This window comes from Misgurnus anguillicaudatus, chromosome 12, assembly GCF_027580225.2.
Source record: "Misgurnus anguillicaudatus chromosome 12, ASM2758022v2, whole genome shotgun sequence".
Lineage (NCBI taxonomy): Eukaryota > Metazoa > Chordata > Actinopteri > Cypriniformes > Cobitidae > Misgurnus > Misgurnus anguillicaudatus.
This window is the reverse complement of record NC_073348.2, coordinates 36,563,522-36,580,887: the sequence shown is the minus strand read 5'-3', so window position 1 is coordinate 36,580,887 and position 17,366 is coordinate 36,563,522. Positions and strand designations below refer to the sequence as shown.

The following is a 17,366-nucleotide window of genomic DNA, read 5'->3' as shown; positions in this document are numbered from 1 at the left end:
TAGCCCTAACCTCACAGATTTTCAATAGTGAATCTGATGATTATAACATGTTTGCGACAGCAAATGTGATCATGGTCAGCACACAAACACAGACCTCAATTACTCAGACATCACTGGGGCTCAAATTCATTAACCATTCATTGGTATTCATGAGTTATGTTAAGTGAATGCATCAAGAGGGCATGTCAGATCAGCCAAACGTCTAATTGTTATTCTTTCACGATGACTAAGCAAATGTACTGGAGAACAACGCGAGCAGTGGATTAACCATTATAAGATAAAATGTGTATAATACAAGTTATAATGTAACTAAAACATCCACACTTGGTTTTTTACTGTTGTAAATCTATATATTAGAAAATTATGCCAGATTTACCTTTGGTCCTCACACCAACGGCAATAAAACAATTATGCAGGATATTGTGATTTATTGTCGAGTGCAGTTAAAGTTTGATGAACCTGATAGTTAGACATTGAGAGCTAGAGGTGTTACAGCGTTGGTTCGGTCAGACGAGACTGCGGACAGAAAGCAGATCTTGAGAGGCCTGTAAACATACACAGGTAGGTGAAACTTACATACTCAAAATTCTCAATGTATACATTAAACTGACCTGCCAGGAAATGAATTGAAACATCATACAGTGTATTTCTACAAACAGAAAGCAAAGCAAACAGAAAGAAATGATTGTATTGGAAATAGTTTCCGGCTTCCTTTGTGTGTTGTGAAGCGTATAAGAAAACAGTTTTTTATGGTGGAACACAAACACTGAACTCTTTTGTGGGAGGACATAACACAATTTCTCTCTCTATGTGTGTGTGTGAGAAAGAAAGAAAGAGAGAGAATATTCTAGTCTCTTGTGTGGTGGGTTTAATTTTGTTGGCTGCAGGCACTGCAGGTTGTACAGAGATGTGCCTTGATTCATTCCCACACACAGCAGTCTGACAGGATTTAATGTGGACAGTAGCACGGCTTTGAAGCTATAAGGCGCCTTTTTCTGAGAAGGATTTTACTTTATGCAAGGCTTTTGATTCAAAGTTCTCAAAGATGCAGAAGTCTCACTGCTTTTGGCTGCATAAAGTATACATACATAAAATGTAGAATTACAGTAAAGAGTCGGGATACACTGTTAGACTTAACTGTAATTTCTACCGTTACTTTCCACAAAATGCCCCGTAAAATACCATCATTTTCTTTTCCAGTTCATTACTGTAATAAGCGTTGCATTATGGGTATTACCATTTAATTTACAGTGATTTACTGTATGTTTTGAATTTGCGGTAGACTGCTGTAAAACAACAGCAGTAGTGCTATTGTAGTTGAATAAAATAGTGTTATAAAAGCATATAAAATGGAAAATAATATATCTATGAAATGAAATACATTTTGACCTCAAGAAGAGGCTACTTGGGGAGTATAGCGAGTAACTTTTGCCAAGTGATTGTGTGGCACTGTGGTAGTGTTACCGACCTATGACACGGGCGACCCTTTAAGGCAATTTTTTAAACTAGGTTACAGTAAGGGTATTATACTGTATAATGGAACTGCGGTTAAGCCATCATACTGTAAAAACATGTACAGTTATGGTACTGTAATGGGGCAGTTACAGTAACTCAGTTACCGCATATATACAAGAAAAACAGTGTACATTTTAAAATATTAACATGCCGTTGTTTTATTACCTTAAATAATACATAATTAGGAGATGATTTACATGTAAATGGGAAAGCTATAAGCAGCAACAATAGTCCAATGAGGAATTCAGGATTCAGCATTTTTTTAATAGCACAATCCTGACTGTTTTGTACAAACTAAGATATTTTACATATTTGAATAGCCACAATCTTCCTCAGAGGAACAATAACAAGCACATAACAGATTATATGCTTTCTGAATGCATTATCATAACAAATATGCCCTCACTAGGTTTATTTAGCAATGCTGTTAATAATTGTTTTTTTTAAAATACACTCACAATCTCTTATTTGTATCCTGTATGGCACTAGGTATGATGTGTTGCATTATGTAATGAAAAGGTGAAAGTGCACCTGAATAATGCACAACATATATTATACAATCATTGATTGCAACATCAGTATAGAGTTAATATGTGACGCAGTCTGTAAAAAAACCCAGCTAAAGTCATTTTTGTGATTTAGCGTTTTAAAATCATCCAAGATAATATAAAGTACATTCTGTGAAAGTATAACCTTGATATCTTTTATATTGACTGATTAAGGTCATGACAAACATTGAAATCAATGATTTAGATTATGCTAGCCTTTATTTCACAGATGGGGTCTTGGTTAAGTCATCCTAGATATAGGGAACGGATGCGTTTTATGTACAGTATCTTATCAGTAGCATGTACAGTATATTTTCTCCACGGTTCAAGTTGTCCTTGTTCTGTTTCAACTATTTCTTGTTCCTAAACAATCCAGACTGATAAAACTCAAAAACTCATTACATCAAGTCTCAGAAAAGGATGCTAGCTGGTCAAACTCTTACTCTACAGTCAGAATTAAAAGTTTTGGAGGTGCAGATAATCTTTCATAAAATTTAAAATGCAGAAATTAACGTCAATTTATTGCAGGAAAATGGTACAGAGGTCTACTGTCGCTGGCCTTGCGATGCTGCTGCTAGCAGCGGTTGCCACATTTTTGGCTGTTTTCTTCAGTCTGCGGGCCAAGGCGTCTGGTAACGGTTACTTCAAAGCAGCGGTAGCGGCGGATGCTGGGCCGTGCTCGGAAATTGGCAGGTTTGAGGTCATTTTGTATAGCCAAAGTCTGAGAAACGTAACTTGAAGATCATAAAATGAATTAATTAAGCTCACATTATACTAATGTGAATAACCTGCTGAGGAACTTGAAGGACCAAATATAAAAAGGTAGCCTAAAAAATTCCACAGATGAATTCAAGTTAATATTTTTATTATGAATGAATTTGAAGTTATTTTTTAAGGTCAGATCAAATAGCTAGCATGACACTTTTTAAATGTAAGCTTTTGTGAGCGATTTCACCCGATTACTCTATAAAACCTCTGCTCTTTAAAGCTGTACGTACGGTTTCTCATCAAGCTTGTGTTTGATACTTGAAATGATCAAACTTTGGGGTCTGTTTGCAGGGACATTCTTAAAAAAGGAGGATCTGCTGTAGATTCTGCCATTGCTGCTCTGTTATGCGTGGGTTTGATGAATGCTCACAGCATGGGCATCGGTGGAGGGCTCTTCTTCACTATTTATGACCCCAAAACAGGTATTAGCTCACCGTCAACCTTCCACATGGTTTTCAGCCCGCAGTATCTGTGTGCATAAGATTACTGTAGTGTATTGAGAGGTTACGTTAGTGTTTATTTTTTTACAGGAAAAGTCGAAACCATCGATGCACGAGAGACGGCCCCTGCGAACGCAACCAGAGACATGTTTGGAAATAGTACAGACCTTTCCCAGAAAGGTATCTATTAACTACATGACAGAAACTGGGGAAATTATTTATAAAATGGGTGGCCTTGTGATCTACTGGAAAGCATGATAAGCATCAAAAACTATAAACGCAATCTCAACAATCAATAACTTGCAGCTGAACGTGTTTTTATGGGGTTAATGTTGTACTGTGTAGGAAGAGCTAGGAAACTCAGCTGAGATGCATATGGTTATGTCACAACAATGTATGTATGTATGATCGAATAACTTGCAGGCATTTAAAATGATATTTTTTTGGCAGATGCCAAAAAGGAAAATCCACCTATTTCGTGTAGTTACAGTAATATAATACACATTTGCATTTTTATATAGTATAAAGAAAGATTTGTTGTTTAACTTTAAAAAGTTAGTGTTTGTGCTGCGTGAGTTAAAGTAACACTATGTAGTTTTTTACCTTTAAATAATGTCTCTAAAATTATTTCAGTGATAGAACAACTTTTAACTGGACAAATTGTACTGTTGCTGCAACCTGAGCAGCCTCCTAGCTGCTACAAGCACACTCTGAAAGTCGCGGTGGAGGGTAGGAAACACAGCCCCGGCCCTCCCCCTGCCTGCAGAAGAGTGTCTGATACCAGGCACTGTTGCGCTTTTCAACCACATGGGGGAGCTGTAAGTCATTTTTACATGGAAACTACATAGTGTTGCTTTAATTTATCTTTTTTTAAGTTAACTAATATTTTTAGGTTGAATTAAGGCAGCACGAAGATGAAAATTTTAATGGTTACATTTTCACTCTTATCCACAGGTGGTTTATCTATTGCTGTACCAGGGGAGATTCGGGGGTATGAGATGGCACACAAACGCCACGGCAAGCTTCCTTGGAAAGAACTGTTCTTACCCAGCATACAACTGGCACGAAACGGCTTTCGTCTTGGCAACGCTTTGGCCGGTGCCATTAATTCAAACAAAAGAATTATCATGAATGACAAAACATTATGGTAGGCATAAATGGATATTTAAATATTTTAATTTTAACATTTAAAGGAGCCCAAAGTATTTTTTTTATTGTACATGGTCATGGTAGCTTCATACTTGCAATTAGGGGGTTAGTGACATGAGCCGTTAGTGATCTCAACAACCATTTTTACTTGTCTTTATTAGTTATAGCAACTCATCAATTGTCAAAATTTAAAATGTGTAGTTGCAAGACCAATTTCTTTAAACTCAAAAAGTTAATGGGCCAATATTATGCCCATTTTTACAAGATGCAATATAAGTCTTATGCTACGTACACACCAAACACGGGGCAACGCGTTACTCGCTATAGATTACTCGCGGGATTTAATTTGTGTCATGTGAATTTTTCGCTTGAATATTTTCAACTTGGGCGTTTGACAGAATTTGGACAGAAGTGTCGTTTTCATGTGTGTATCTTTAAATGCAAATTAACTACTGCTTTCAGTGAAATATCAGTGGCGGCCGTGACTTCTTTTTTTTGAGAGCGCTCGATGCGAAGTTCGTCACAACATGTATGTAGCCCTAATTTCAAAATATGTGTTCTGCGCGTCGAGAGATCCTATGTGCATCATGTGTCTTGTCAAAATAAGTGCCTGTGAACGTGAGCGTCTCTTTTATCATTTTTTGACAAAAAACTTGATGCATATGGTTCACATGACGCAACAAACACATATTTTGAAAACGCAAGCAACACACATGACACTCCAAACACCTATTTTGAATTTGCGCCCCTCGGATGAGCAGTCACAAGCCGCCACTGTTTAATATATATCTGATTCCTGTAAATACAGTCTGAGACAATATTATCTTTAGCGTTATTAGTGCTAACAAACACGTTTAGAAAAGCTTTTGGAAAAGTTTACCAGTAAGTCAGGGCCTTGTTTGTGTGACATCACATTAACAAGAGAATAAAAAATGACACTGCTTTGGTTTAATGGGGATAAAAACAGTAGGAGTGGGTGGATTTTTTTCATTTTAGAGTGGTCAACACACATTTACGTCCAAACATCTTTTAAAAATGGATTTTGTGTAATATGGGCCCTTTAAAAGCCTTGTATATGCATAAATACATAAAGCTTGTAAGTTACACCAGCTTTAAGTTATTAATTATTTTGCTCCTTTGGTTTCGTAGTTCCGTGTTCTGTGATTCCACCGGCAACATCCTGCGGGAAAACGACACAATCATCTTTGCCAAACTGGCTGACACTTACGAGCACATAGCCGAGAATGGGCCTGATGCGTTTTACAGCGGCCCGCTGGCCGAGAACCTCGTGAGGGATATCCAAGCTGCAGGTTCTGTTTTATTACTTCACACCGAGAACTTGAAAACTGACTAATAAAATGCAAATCAGGTGGAACTTGATCTATGTAGGACTTGTTTCTCAAAACACCATTCCTATTAACAATCCTATAGGTCTAAACCTAAACTACAGTACAATACAATGGTCAACTTGTAGAGCAATTAAGTTATCAGCACACAAAGTCAAAGGTTCGATTTCACAGGAACCACAAAAACTGATAAAAATGTATACCTGGAACGCACTTAAATGTGGCATGCGGTGTACAGTAATGTATTTCATTACATGTTAGATATACTTGACTGCCTATCAGTGTTAAAAAGTGCCATTTTGCTGCTAAGCTTCTGTTGTGGCGGAAAGAAGCTGTGGTTCATTGATTCCTAAATATTCTACATCTCACTTAATCCTGCAGTGCCATCAATAATTCACCCCGTGTAGAGGTGTTGAAGAATGACACACAATTGTTTAATAATGAGTAAATCAATAACTTACTTGGTCTGATCTTGTTAATATGCTTAGGATCGTGTTGTGTGTGTTGTAGAGGGGATTATAACCCTGGAGGACCTGAGAAATTACAGGCCTGTGCTTGATGAGAACCCACCTACTGTTAACATAGGAGAATACGCAATGGTGACTCCCAACGCTCCTGCCAGCGGACCCGTCCTCACCTTAATACTTAACATCCTGAGCGGTAAGAACACGATACAAATATCCCTCTAAAAAATTTACTATGGTATTTGTAGCAGTGTTATTTTAGTTTTATTACAGTAATATTTTGAAAATTATTTATTTATTTTAGTTTTCATGTTTTACACTCTTAAAATGCTGGGTTGTTTTTAACCAAGCGTTGGGTTTAAAAGGGACAAACCCAACCTGTTTGGTTGTAATTTAACCTATGCTGGGTTGTTTCAACCCAAAATGTTGGGTGATTTTAACCGATTGTTGGGTCAAATATTACATTTTCTGGGTTATTTTAACCCAATTACTGGGCTGAAAATAACCCAGCATTTTTTTAAGTGTAGTTTTTAATTTTCCAACTTTGCTACAAGCTTTTGTCATTTTATGATTTATTTTAATTTGTTTTACAGTAATATTTCTATTCAGGTTCAAATTATTTTCGTTCATTTTTCGTTTTAAATATTGTTTTATTGCATCATTTTAAGGCCTCAAAGTTATTAAAGTTATTGCTAAGTCAACATTTTGTAATAATTATTTACTTTAAATTTTCATCTAACAATTAGGTTCAGTTTTTTTTTTTTTGAATTAACATACATGTTTTCAGTAACACTATACAATGAAGGGATATTAGTAAACAATCATACATATTTCGCTAATTCGTATCAATTCATACGAAGTTAATCGTGCAAAATTGTTCAATTCTCATGAAAAAAACAACAAAAAACCTAACCCGCCCCTAACCCCAATGTCACAGGGGTCAAGGCAAATCGTACCAAAACTTACAAATGTGGTCGTATGAATTAATACGAATTAGCCAAATGGTAAAATATGTACGAATTCTCGTGAGATAGCATTGCAAATATAGGTTTTCAGCATGTATTAATTGTTGTTAATTTTAGTTAATGCCAATAGATTTATTTGTGTTAGTTCAAGGTGCATTATTTTAAGTTACAAGGATTCATTTTATAAATGTTAAAGTAAATGCCAAAATTAACATGAACAAAGATTAATAAATGCTGTAGAAGTGTTACTCATTGTTAGTTCAAGTTAACTTATTCAATTCAATTCAATTCAATTCAATTTTATTTATATAGCGCTTTTCACAAATCTTAATTGTTTCAAAGCAGCTTTACATTAATAGAAGCAGTAAAAGCACAGAAAAACGACAGATAGCATAACATAATACACGATAGCATAAGCAGTCAAATTTGCTACGTCTATGACTCGACATTATAAGCGAGCGTAACTTATGCTTTTAGTTCATTTGCATTACAACCACAATAAGTAAAATCTAACATTGTGTCCTATAAATAGCCATATTTTACTATTAATTTCAGTTTTACACATCATGTTTGTTTTTCAAGGGATTAGCCAAATCTATCCTGAACACTGAACATTTTTTCATAGGTTTACAGATTTGTTAAACAGTGCCATGCTATAAATAAATAAATAATATTATTAATTGACAAAAACTGAAGCTAAATCACTTAAAATTACAAGCATTGCTCAATCAAGAAGTTACATGTAGTTAAAAACACATTTTATCACATTAAAGGACTTTGTACTTAATAAACTGTTAAGATTTTGGCTGAGAGAAAAAAACATTTTGTTCATTTCTGATTAAAGAATGACCATTAGTTAGCAGTGTACTTCAAGTTTTCCTACTATATGAGCTATTAAAATCCCTCCACCTTTCATTTGACTGTGCCGACTCTCCCCGTCTCCCACATCAACATTAACGTGGGCTGTTTGCTACTAATTGGACACAAACCAAGCATGGAAAAATCCACACAGCCAGTGCGTTTCCACCCTTTCCTTAGGGTTCAACCAGCAGGGGATACAACGAAGCAGATTGTCATCTGAGATTCATCAGCTTTGCTTCATAACGGCGAGCTGGAGTCTCATGGCTCTGTGTCTCGGTCAGACACCCACTCTGTGGCTTTACTGATGAGATACTTAGTCATTAAGCTGCTGACAGCCAGAGCAAGGTTGTCAATAAACACTGTTAGCACTTGTTTTTTCAAATTTATTCAGCCGTTATGAAACCTTTCCATGCAGGATCACCGATAATTGTTTCGAACAGACGTGTCTGGATAAAGCGCCTGAAACAATGCGAGAAGTTTTTTAGACTAGAACTGCAGTTTTACTTTTAAAACAAAGCTGTTTTACACAGAAATGACAATAATTTATTCACCCTCAAATTCAAAGATGTTTTGTTTCTGAATATTCACATTGCTCGGTTTTATAAAATGAAAGACAAAAACATTCCCGTAAAAATAGGTTAATAGGATTCATGTATTATCAGTACGAGTGAAATTCAACTCATATTTAACCAAAATTAAAGTAATGCTTGCAAGGTTACATTGCCAGACGTAATGGTTTGAATTGTAAAAGGGTAAGATTCGTGATCTGTGCTTACACAAACTTATGAACAGTGGCGTATTTAGCAAATTGGGGGCCCAAGGCGAATGTATGTATGGGGCCCCCTATCCAATCTATAAAAAAGGGAAAAAAATTACTCCAAAATGAAGATGGAAACAGAGGACACACGAAGTGTAGCACTACAAAACCAATAGAGAATAAGTAAATGGGGCAAAAACAGCCACGAACAGTAAATGACGGAGAATTTTTTTTTATCTGATGCTGCACAAAAACTAGCAATGCATCAAAGCCAATGTTTTTAAAACTGTGATAAAAGGTAAGAAAAAACCAGTCCACAATCACTTTTTATACACTGAAAAAAACAACTTGTAAAATTTACTTAAAAAAATCCTCGTAACAATTTGCACGAACTTTTTTTAAGTAAAATTTACTGCTTTTTTATAAGTAAAACTTACCTACTAAAATCAAATAAAATTTACTTAAAATTGCATAATAAAACATATGTTAAATAATTAATTAAATGTTACTTAATTATTTTATTTAGGAGTTAGATTTATTTTAATCGTTTAGGTAAAGTCTATTAGGTTTTTTTTGAAAATTGAAACACTGCTGTCCTAATAATATTAAATAAATCGTATTTTCTGTTTGTTATTTTCTTTACATATTTCTATGGACCTAGTGATTTATAATGTTATAAATGGCATTATAACACAGAATTCATGACTGACAACAAGTCAGTCATTGAATAAACTTGATTCTGAACAGAAACGTACACAAACTGTGTTTCTGACATGCATTATTAGCACTGTGGAGAGAATTACAATACAATGTTCTGAAAAGGGTTCATGTAAAGAAACACTGATCACATAAACGGTGACTTCACAAAATTATTATTTACAACAAAACAATATCAATAATATAAGAGCTTAAACCTTTATGACATTTTGCTAACAAATATTTAAGTAGTTAAAGTTCTTATCAGTTCTTATTATGTGATAAAGCTTAAAAAATAAAAATATTCAGGCGCAAAGAAATGTGGGTATTCCTTACAACATGTGCAAATAAATGTAAGTAAATTTTACTTCGATTTTTTAGTTAAATGGATTTAAAATTTACTTAATTATTTTAGGACTATGTGTAGTGACTATAAAACAGTTAAATAATACAAGAAAATATCTAATAAGACTTACTATTCCCACACAGTTCATTTTTTACATGAATTAATTGTGTATTTATCATCATTTTACTTAGGAAAATCTAGTTCTCAATAAATGTTAATATTATTATGTAGAAATTATGAGAGTTAATCTAATAAATATTACTACACTTCAGAAAAGAAGTAATTAATAAGCATTTTCCCAAATTAAAACTCAAAAGCACCCCATAGTGGACGAAAACATCCCCAACATAACATAAGGGTTAATTCGTTTTTTCTGTAGTAACGTTATTTACTTCACCACAAAATAATTTTTATCCGTGTAGGGCTAAGGCTATTATTAGCAGAACTAGGTGGTTAAATCACCAAAGCCCCATTTTCGCGTATATATTTGTCTTGATTCGTCTCTATTCCTGTACTTTCCCAGTCCTCCTGTCACTCTGTGTTTACCTTTCGCGCTGTTATGGACTAGTCCATTTCATTGTGAAAGAAGGGGGTGTATGTGTGTAGTGACAGATAAACATGAACTGGACATTTTAACTACTATTTCAAAGTTTCAACATATTTTTAAGAAGATTAATACAATTTACAATGCTTTTGATGTGTTCATGATGATAGGGGTTTTATTTATTTATTTATTAGGTTTGTTGGGGGGCCGCTGATAGGGGGTCCCAAGCAGCCGCCTACCTATGCCTCTATGTTAATACCGCCTCTGCTTATGAATGGGTTCTGAAGATTAAGGGGCGGTTTCCCAGACAGGGATTAGACTAGTCCTAGACTAAAATAAATGTAAGAGCTGTCCAAACTGAAAACAATTTGTACTGACATATCTTAAATACATCAGTGCCCTTAGTTTTGCCTCAAAATTCACGCCGGTAATGTTTTTAGTAAGGCATGTCTGTTAAAACTAGCTATATTTTCTAATTAAACTAAAGCCTAGTCCCGGGTTAAGCTAATCCCTGTCCGGGAAACAGCCCCTTTAATCTTACTCAGTCTCATGTAGATGCGTATAAATAGCACAAAGTGTGAAAGTCATGCCATACATATGGCAAATTCCAATTTGGCATGCATATGATACGCCAGTCCTTCCTATTCACTTAAACGGCGCATCTTTTTTTGTCGGTTTCTCATTTTTTTCTGTTTTTTAAACCATTTTCGTTTGGGTTTAGGGTTACATTTTAGATTTGCTTAAGGAGGTTATTTAATATACATTTCTCCATGTTTTGTCTATATTTAAGCCATGGTCGCTTGGAGTTGGGGTTAGAATTGGGGTTTGGGTTAGGATGTCATTTTAATATAACAAAAAGTTGTTCTAACCCTAAACCCAAGCGAAAATGGTAAAAAAGAGCAAAAAATTTGAGAAACCAATAAATAAAACGACAAAAAAAGATGTGCCGTTTAAGTGAATGGGAAGGACTGGCGTATCATATGCATGTAATTGCACGAATTTCACACTTCGTACTATTTATTCGCAACTCTGTGATACTGGGTTCGTTTAATATAATTAAACTGGTTTATAATAGATTTATAAGTAGGTTTATACAGATTTTTAAAACTCCTGGTCACTTTAGGACAAAAGTGGTCAAATTGTCGATAAATATAATGCAATAAATAAACCAAACTCTTTCTCTTATCCAGGTTTCAACTTTAGCCCAGACAGCGTCTCCACCACAGATAAGAAAATCCTCACCTATCACCGTATAGTGGAGGCCTTCCGATTCGCATATGCCAAAAGGTCTATTCTGGGTGATCGAAATTTTCTCAACATCTCTGATGTAAGTTGGGTCAACGCTAAGTCCGTACCTGTAAAACACAACAGGAGGCCAAATGTTTATGGCGTTTTTTTACATACAACAAATTGGGGATGAATGCGTTCAAGCTTTTAAAATGACAGAAAAAAGTTCAACTCTCATGCATTGCACCTTCAAAGCCACAAACCAAAATTATACAAATCTTCTCCTCAACCTTCGTACAAAAGATGCAAAGCACCAGCAGTAATGCTTTATAACCTAACCTGATGCATTATTGCTAATATAGTTTTTGTACAGGAGATTATCAATGCAAAAACATTCATTAATTGGTTGGTTTCTAGGACAAAACCTTTTGCTTAAGAAGATTTGGAATGTAGCACATTCATTAAAAAGGACCATGCAAAGTATTGATGTAGCTAATGAACTGTTAAACAGTAATGTTTAGGGTCTAAAAACATCAATGCATTGCAAAAAGTTGCAAATGCAAATGCATTATTTGATTGCAGAAACACTGAGAGGACCATATCAGAAATAGTATATTATTTTCATCCGCTATCCTGCTTGTAACAAATTAATTGGGATATATTAGTGGCAAACTTCTGACACATCAGTCATGATCAAAGCCTTCACTGAAACTGACACACACTGTGTGCAACACTAATCACAGAGAATAAATGCAGTGCTGTTGAATGGCACCCTTTTGATCAGATGCTCTTTCAAGCTGTAGTTTATTATTGTGCCGTGGTAATGATCTGATTTTCACCTCCACATTCTCACTATCAGTTCATCCAAAACATCACCTCAAAGGATTACGCTGACATGATCCGACAAAAGATCACAGATGACACAACACAACAGGAGGGCTACTACGAACCCGAGTACTTTATTCCGGACAATCACGGCACGGCGCATCTGTCGGTGGTGGCGGAGGATGGAGCTGCTGTCTCCGCAACCAGCACCATTAATCTATAGTAAGCATTTACCATCTTACTTTTAAAGGCCCTCGTGTTATTATGCATTGCATATCTTTTTATATGCCGTATAAAGCCCACACAGACACCACACCAAAGACAGTAACGTTAACTTACAGACAATCATGCGAAGTACATGCCAATGTGTGCGCATGCGGAGTAGGCTAAACCTGGGGAAATGTATATTGAAAACATGTTGTTTGATTGAGACCGTATTAAGCGAGTTTAAATATATTAACTTAGTATACAAAATCTGCGAGTGCGATGACTTTGCATTTCCTGCGTGTCAAATAAACCGGAAGTGATATTAGCAACAATTTTAAATACATTTTTAAGACCCATTTATTGATTAGACTGTTGGAAACATGACTTGTGAGATAAGATTTTTTTTCAATAAATAAATAAAATAAAAATGCAAATAGTTTTTGACGCCTACAAATTAATCACGTGACCTTAACACGCTTACGAAAATTAACCATGGTTTTACCACAAAATAACCATGGTTTTCAAAAAACATAGTTACACCATATGGTTACTGTAGTAAAACCATGGTTTTGCTGATAGTAATCAATACCACAAGAAAACATAGTTAATTTTCGTAAGGGCAAGGTTGGACTTTATAGCGTTATTATTGCATAATCCCTACCAATAGTTTTGCTTACTACAATTTAAATACTGTGTATGCAAAGCAAAAAAAAAACTTACCTTTACCTTTATGTTTTTCCAGCTTTGGCTCTAAGTTCATGTCAGATTCAACAGGGATTTTACTCAACAATGAGATGGATGACTTCAGTTCTCCTCTGATTACGAACAATTTTGGAGTTCCTCCTTCTCCCAATAACTTTATTGTACCACGTGAGTAAATATGATCAAATTTATAGGATTTGTTTGCATTGGTAAATTGCCACTATCATTTAGTGCACAACATTAGATCCCATAGTGTTCCTGTAGCTCAACTGGTAACGCATTGCCATAGCAACACAAGGTTCAGGGGTTCATTACCCAAAAAAAAAAACCAACACCCAAAAGGCCCTATCATACACCCGGCGCATAGTGCGACACAAGAGTTTTTTCTAGTTTCAGCCCAGCTCAGTTATCATTTTCATGTTCAGTGTCACGTTGTTTAAATAGCAAATGCATTTGCGTCCATATGGGTGTTCTGGTCTGAAAACAAGGTGTGTTCAGGTGCATTGCTGGCGCGTTGCTGTTTTGAGACAACCAAAATAAACTACGCCATTGACCAATTAAAACCTGGTCAAGTCAATTGCGCAATATTGTTTTTGTTATTTAAAGCATGCATTAGTAGGAACAAGGAATAGGAACAAGCCTTTTAGACTGTGTGCCAGGCGCATAGACCATTTTTCACATCGTTCAACTAGCGAAAGTGGATTCGGACACACCCTTTTAGACCGGGGCTTACATCATTACAATTTAGGTGACTATACGTGCCATTCTGGATGCGTCCTGGCCAGGATTTTGGTGCGTCCTCCGTAAGTCGTATTTGTTGACTGCATATGCCATTCAGTTAAAAATATAAGACATACACTCGTAGTTTCATTCTTACCTTAAAAAGTAACGGTTGCTTTTCTGTAATAATAATAATCCTCTATGATGTATGCGGTCGACAAATACGACTTCCGAAACATGAACCCGAAATCCTGGCCAGGACGCACGCGTCCGGGAAGAATGGCACGTATGGTCACCCTATTAAAATAGGGCCCTAAATGTATAATGTGAAGTCACTTTGAATAACTAATATGAATGAAGCTTGTAGGATATTATAATGTTGTGTTTAATTATTAGTGTAATGCTTTTGCTCAGATAAAAGACCAATGTCTTCTATGTGTCCCGCCATACTGCTGGATAAAAACAACAAAGTTAAGATGGTGGTTGGAGCCTCTGGTGGAACAAGGATCACTACAGCAGTAGCCCAGGTGATAAAGATACTCCATTATTTCTCTGTATTATTGTTTGACTCTAATGACTCACGCATAGCGGGTGTCCTTTGTGCAGGTGATCCTAAACGCCTTGTTTTTTGATTACGACCTTGAAAAAGCAGTCGTGGAGCCGAGGATTCACAATCAGCTCAGTCCCAACACCACACAGGGAGAGCCTGACTTTAACAAGGTGAGTTGAGTATTGTATGTAGACATTATAGTTTTCTTCATGGTCTTTAGTTTTCAATACATTTGTGGTTTTGATTCATCACAACTTACTCACAGGCAGTGTTGGAGGGTCTTGCGCAGAAGAACCACTTTACAGAAGTGATAAAGTCCACGGCCTCTGTGGTTCAGGCTATAGTGCGATATAGTGATGGACTTCGTGCCAAGTCAGACCCACGCAAGGGAGGCTACGCGGCTGGGTACTGAACACTGCATCGACTCATCGATCTGGATTTCTAGTCCAGCTTCAGGCAAAAGACTTAATACCTAAGGACATTTTCCCCAGAGCTGCTCGGAAACAACCCAGTGCCTTCATCAGAGATCCAACAAGCGAGTCGCCTCTGGCAGATCAAAATCTCCATTCATGACTCCACCACCATTTTTCTCCTGACATTGATCCTTGCTTGTTCTGCATTCAGTGAAAATTCAATTTCAAATACTGGGTGACGAATACAAGCACAAAGAAAACCATTTAATCTTTTGATTAAATCACCTCATCCTGATTTTTAGATCCATATCATGTTACCGTGGAGTGGTAGGTTATTTATTTCTACAAATAAATGTATTTGACAAGTGATTGTTAAGTTTAAAGCTGGTCTTTTATCCAAACTGAGATTTGCATCCAAGGCCGGTGAAGCTTTTACAGGACTAAGCCGAAGCTTCTCAGGGGAACAAGTTTTAATCATGCTAAAGTTTAAATACTCATTTTCATGTCCCACGAGTAGGAAGCCCTACCAGGGACACAACAGCTGAACATCAGCATCATTTATGCTTACATTTCCAGGAGATGGACAAAATCACATGTTAAAGGGGTCATATTATGAGATTTTTATAAAGATGGAAAATAAGTCTTTGATGTCCCTAGTGTGCATGTGTTAAGTTTTAACTCAAAATACCACACAGACTATTTATCATAGCATGTTAAAATTGCCACTTTGTAGGTGCAAAAATTAGCAGTTTTTGGGTGTGTCCTTTAAAATGCCTGATGGTGTTTTTTTATTGAACCTTGAAAATTTTTTCTCTCTTTCTCTCTGCACTAAATGGCAGTGCCGTAGTTGGATAGTGCAGATTATGTGGCGGTATTATTGTAATAAGACTTGCTATCTACCTCACAAAACAGGCAAAATCTGAATGACCTAGTTTTACATGCTTGCAGAGAATGGTTTACCAAAACAAAGTTACTTACGTTTTCTAGGTTGATAGACGAACTGGGTACCCAATTATAAACATGAAACAAGTTAAATTTTCACGCTATGACCCCTTTAAGTATGTTTATATGCAAAATTCTAAGCAATATTAATATTTACTTATATTAAATATAATACTGTTATTAGAGGTTGCATGTGAAGTTTGTAAATCTTGCTTTTACAGTTATAAAGCATATTGGTCACAAATCCAGTGTCCATTCTCACGAAATCCGTTTCCAGCATCAGAATTATTTGATTTGCACAAATAAGATTAAGTTCTGATTTACTATCAAATTATTTTTTTAGGTTAGCATTATAAAAAATTATCATGACCGCAACATGATATTACATTAAATATATGCATTTACAAACTCATGTTTCGGTAATGAGAACTAAAAAGTTGTCTAGGTACTATGACAAACAAAATTTTAATTTTTATCTGAAGAGAAAAATAAGAACTGCTTACCTGGTAGCCATCTTGAGTGTCACAGTCAATTATGTCCCTTCCAACAATTTTTTTAAATGTTAGTTCCTTGAGGGAAATGATTGAAAATGTTGCGGAGGATGAGAACATTTTTCTTGGACACATTTATATTACTTATTATTGTCTCTACATTTACAAAATGATCACCAAATACCACATGTTTCTTTACTGTAAATGTTTATAGTATAACATGAACTGAAGCTTTTTATTTTTAAGATTTTTTAAGTATAAATATTTCCATGTGAAAGAACCCAAATCCAGTCATGGACACGTTGCGGTAATGACAATTTTCCCCTTAAATGTGAAAAAAAAAATTGGTTTGTATGATGTCATTTGAAATCATGTGCAAAATAGTACATGAAGAGATGTTTGTAACTGTCTGCTTCTTATTTTGATACTCTTGCATTTACTTTTTTTATCAAAATGCTTCATGACACCTTATAAGTCTAATTTCGCGAGAATCACCCAATGTGGAGACATGGTTTGAGCGCAGTCCTCGCCTCTTTGTTTGCCGATATTTAAGCATTTTCTTGTGCTTTTCAGTTCATTTGTACCCATCAGGTGGTTTTGAGAGCTGTTGGGTTCATGCTGCTATTGGAAAAGGTCAGGTTCTTATGATTCTCAGATCTCCCATAGGGGTTGACAATAAAGCCGTGTCACATGACTCCTGTCTGTACAACAGCACCACCAGTACTGTCAAGACTTTTAGTCTCAGTTTGAGACTATACAGTTCAAGATTGCATATTCATCTGTTAATAATTGTTTGGCAGCAGGGGCCCACAAAGCGATTACGTACTGTAAAAAAGTGCTAAATGATCAGGTGAAGTGGTTCTTTATGGTGATTGTGAAATAAGTAGACT

At 35.7% G+C, this 17,366-nt stretch overlaps 1 protein-coding gene across 1 annotated transcript; it reads left to right on the top strand.

Moving 5' to 3' along the window:
• Nucleotides 1-422: 422 nt before the first annotated feature.
• Nucleotides 423-15,412, top strand: ggt1b (gamma-glutamyltransferase 1b). The gene is made up of 13 exons (XM_055207770.2): nt 423-561; nt 2,592-2,756; nt 3,123-3,253; nt 3,362-3,451; nt 4,226-4,418; nt 5,570-5,730; nt 6,277-6,426; nt 11,590-11,726; nt 12,486-12,673; nt 13,401-13,528; nt 14,495-14,607; nt 14,687-14,800; nt 14,896-15,412. The coding sequence occupies exons 2-13, from the start codon at nt 2,596-2,598 to the stop codon at nt 15,040-15,042; spliced, it is 1,713 nt and encodes a 570-aa protein (XP_055063745.2). The 5' UTR covers nt 423-561; nt 2,592-2,595; the 3' UTR covers nt 15,043-15,412.
• The last annotated feature ends 1,954 nt before the right edge of the window (nt 15,413-17,366 follow it).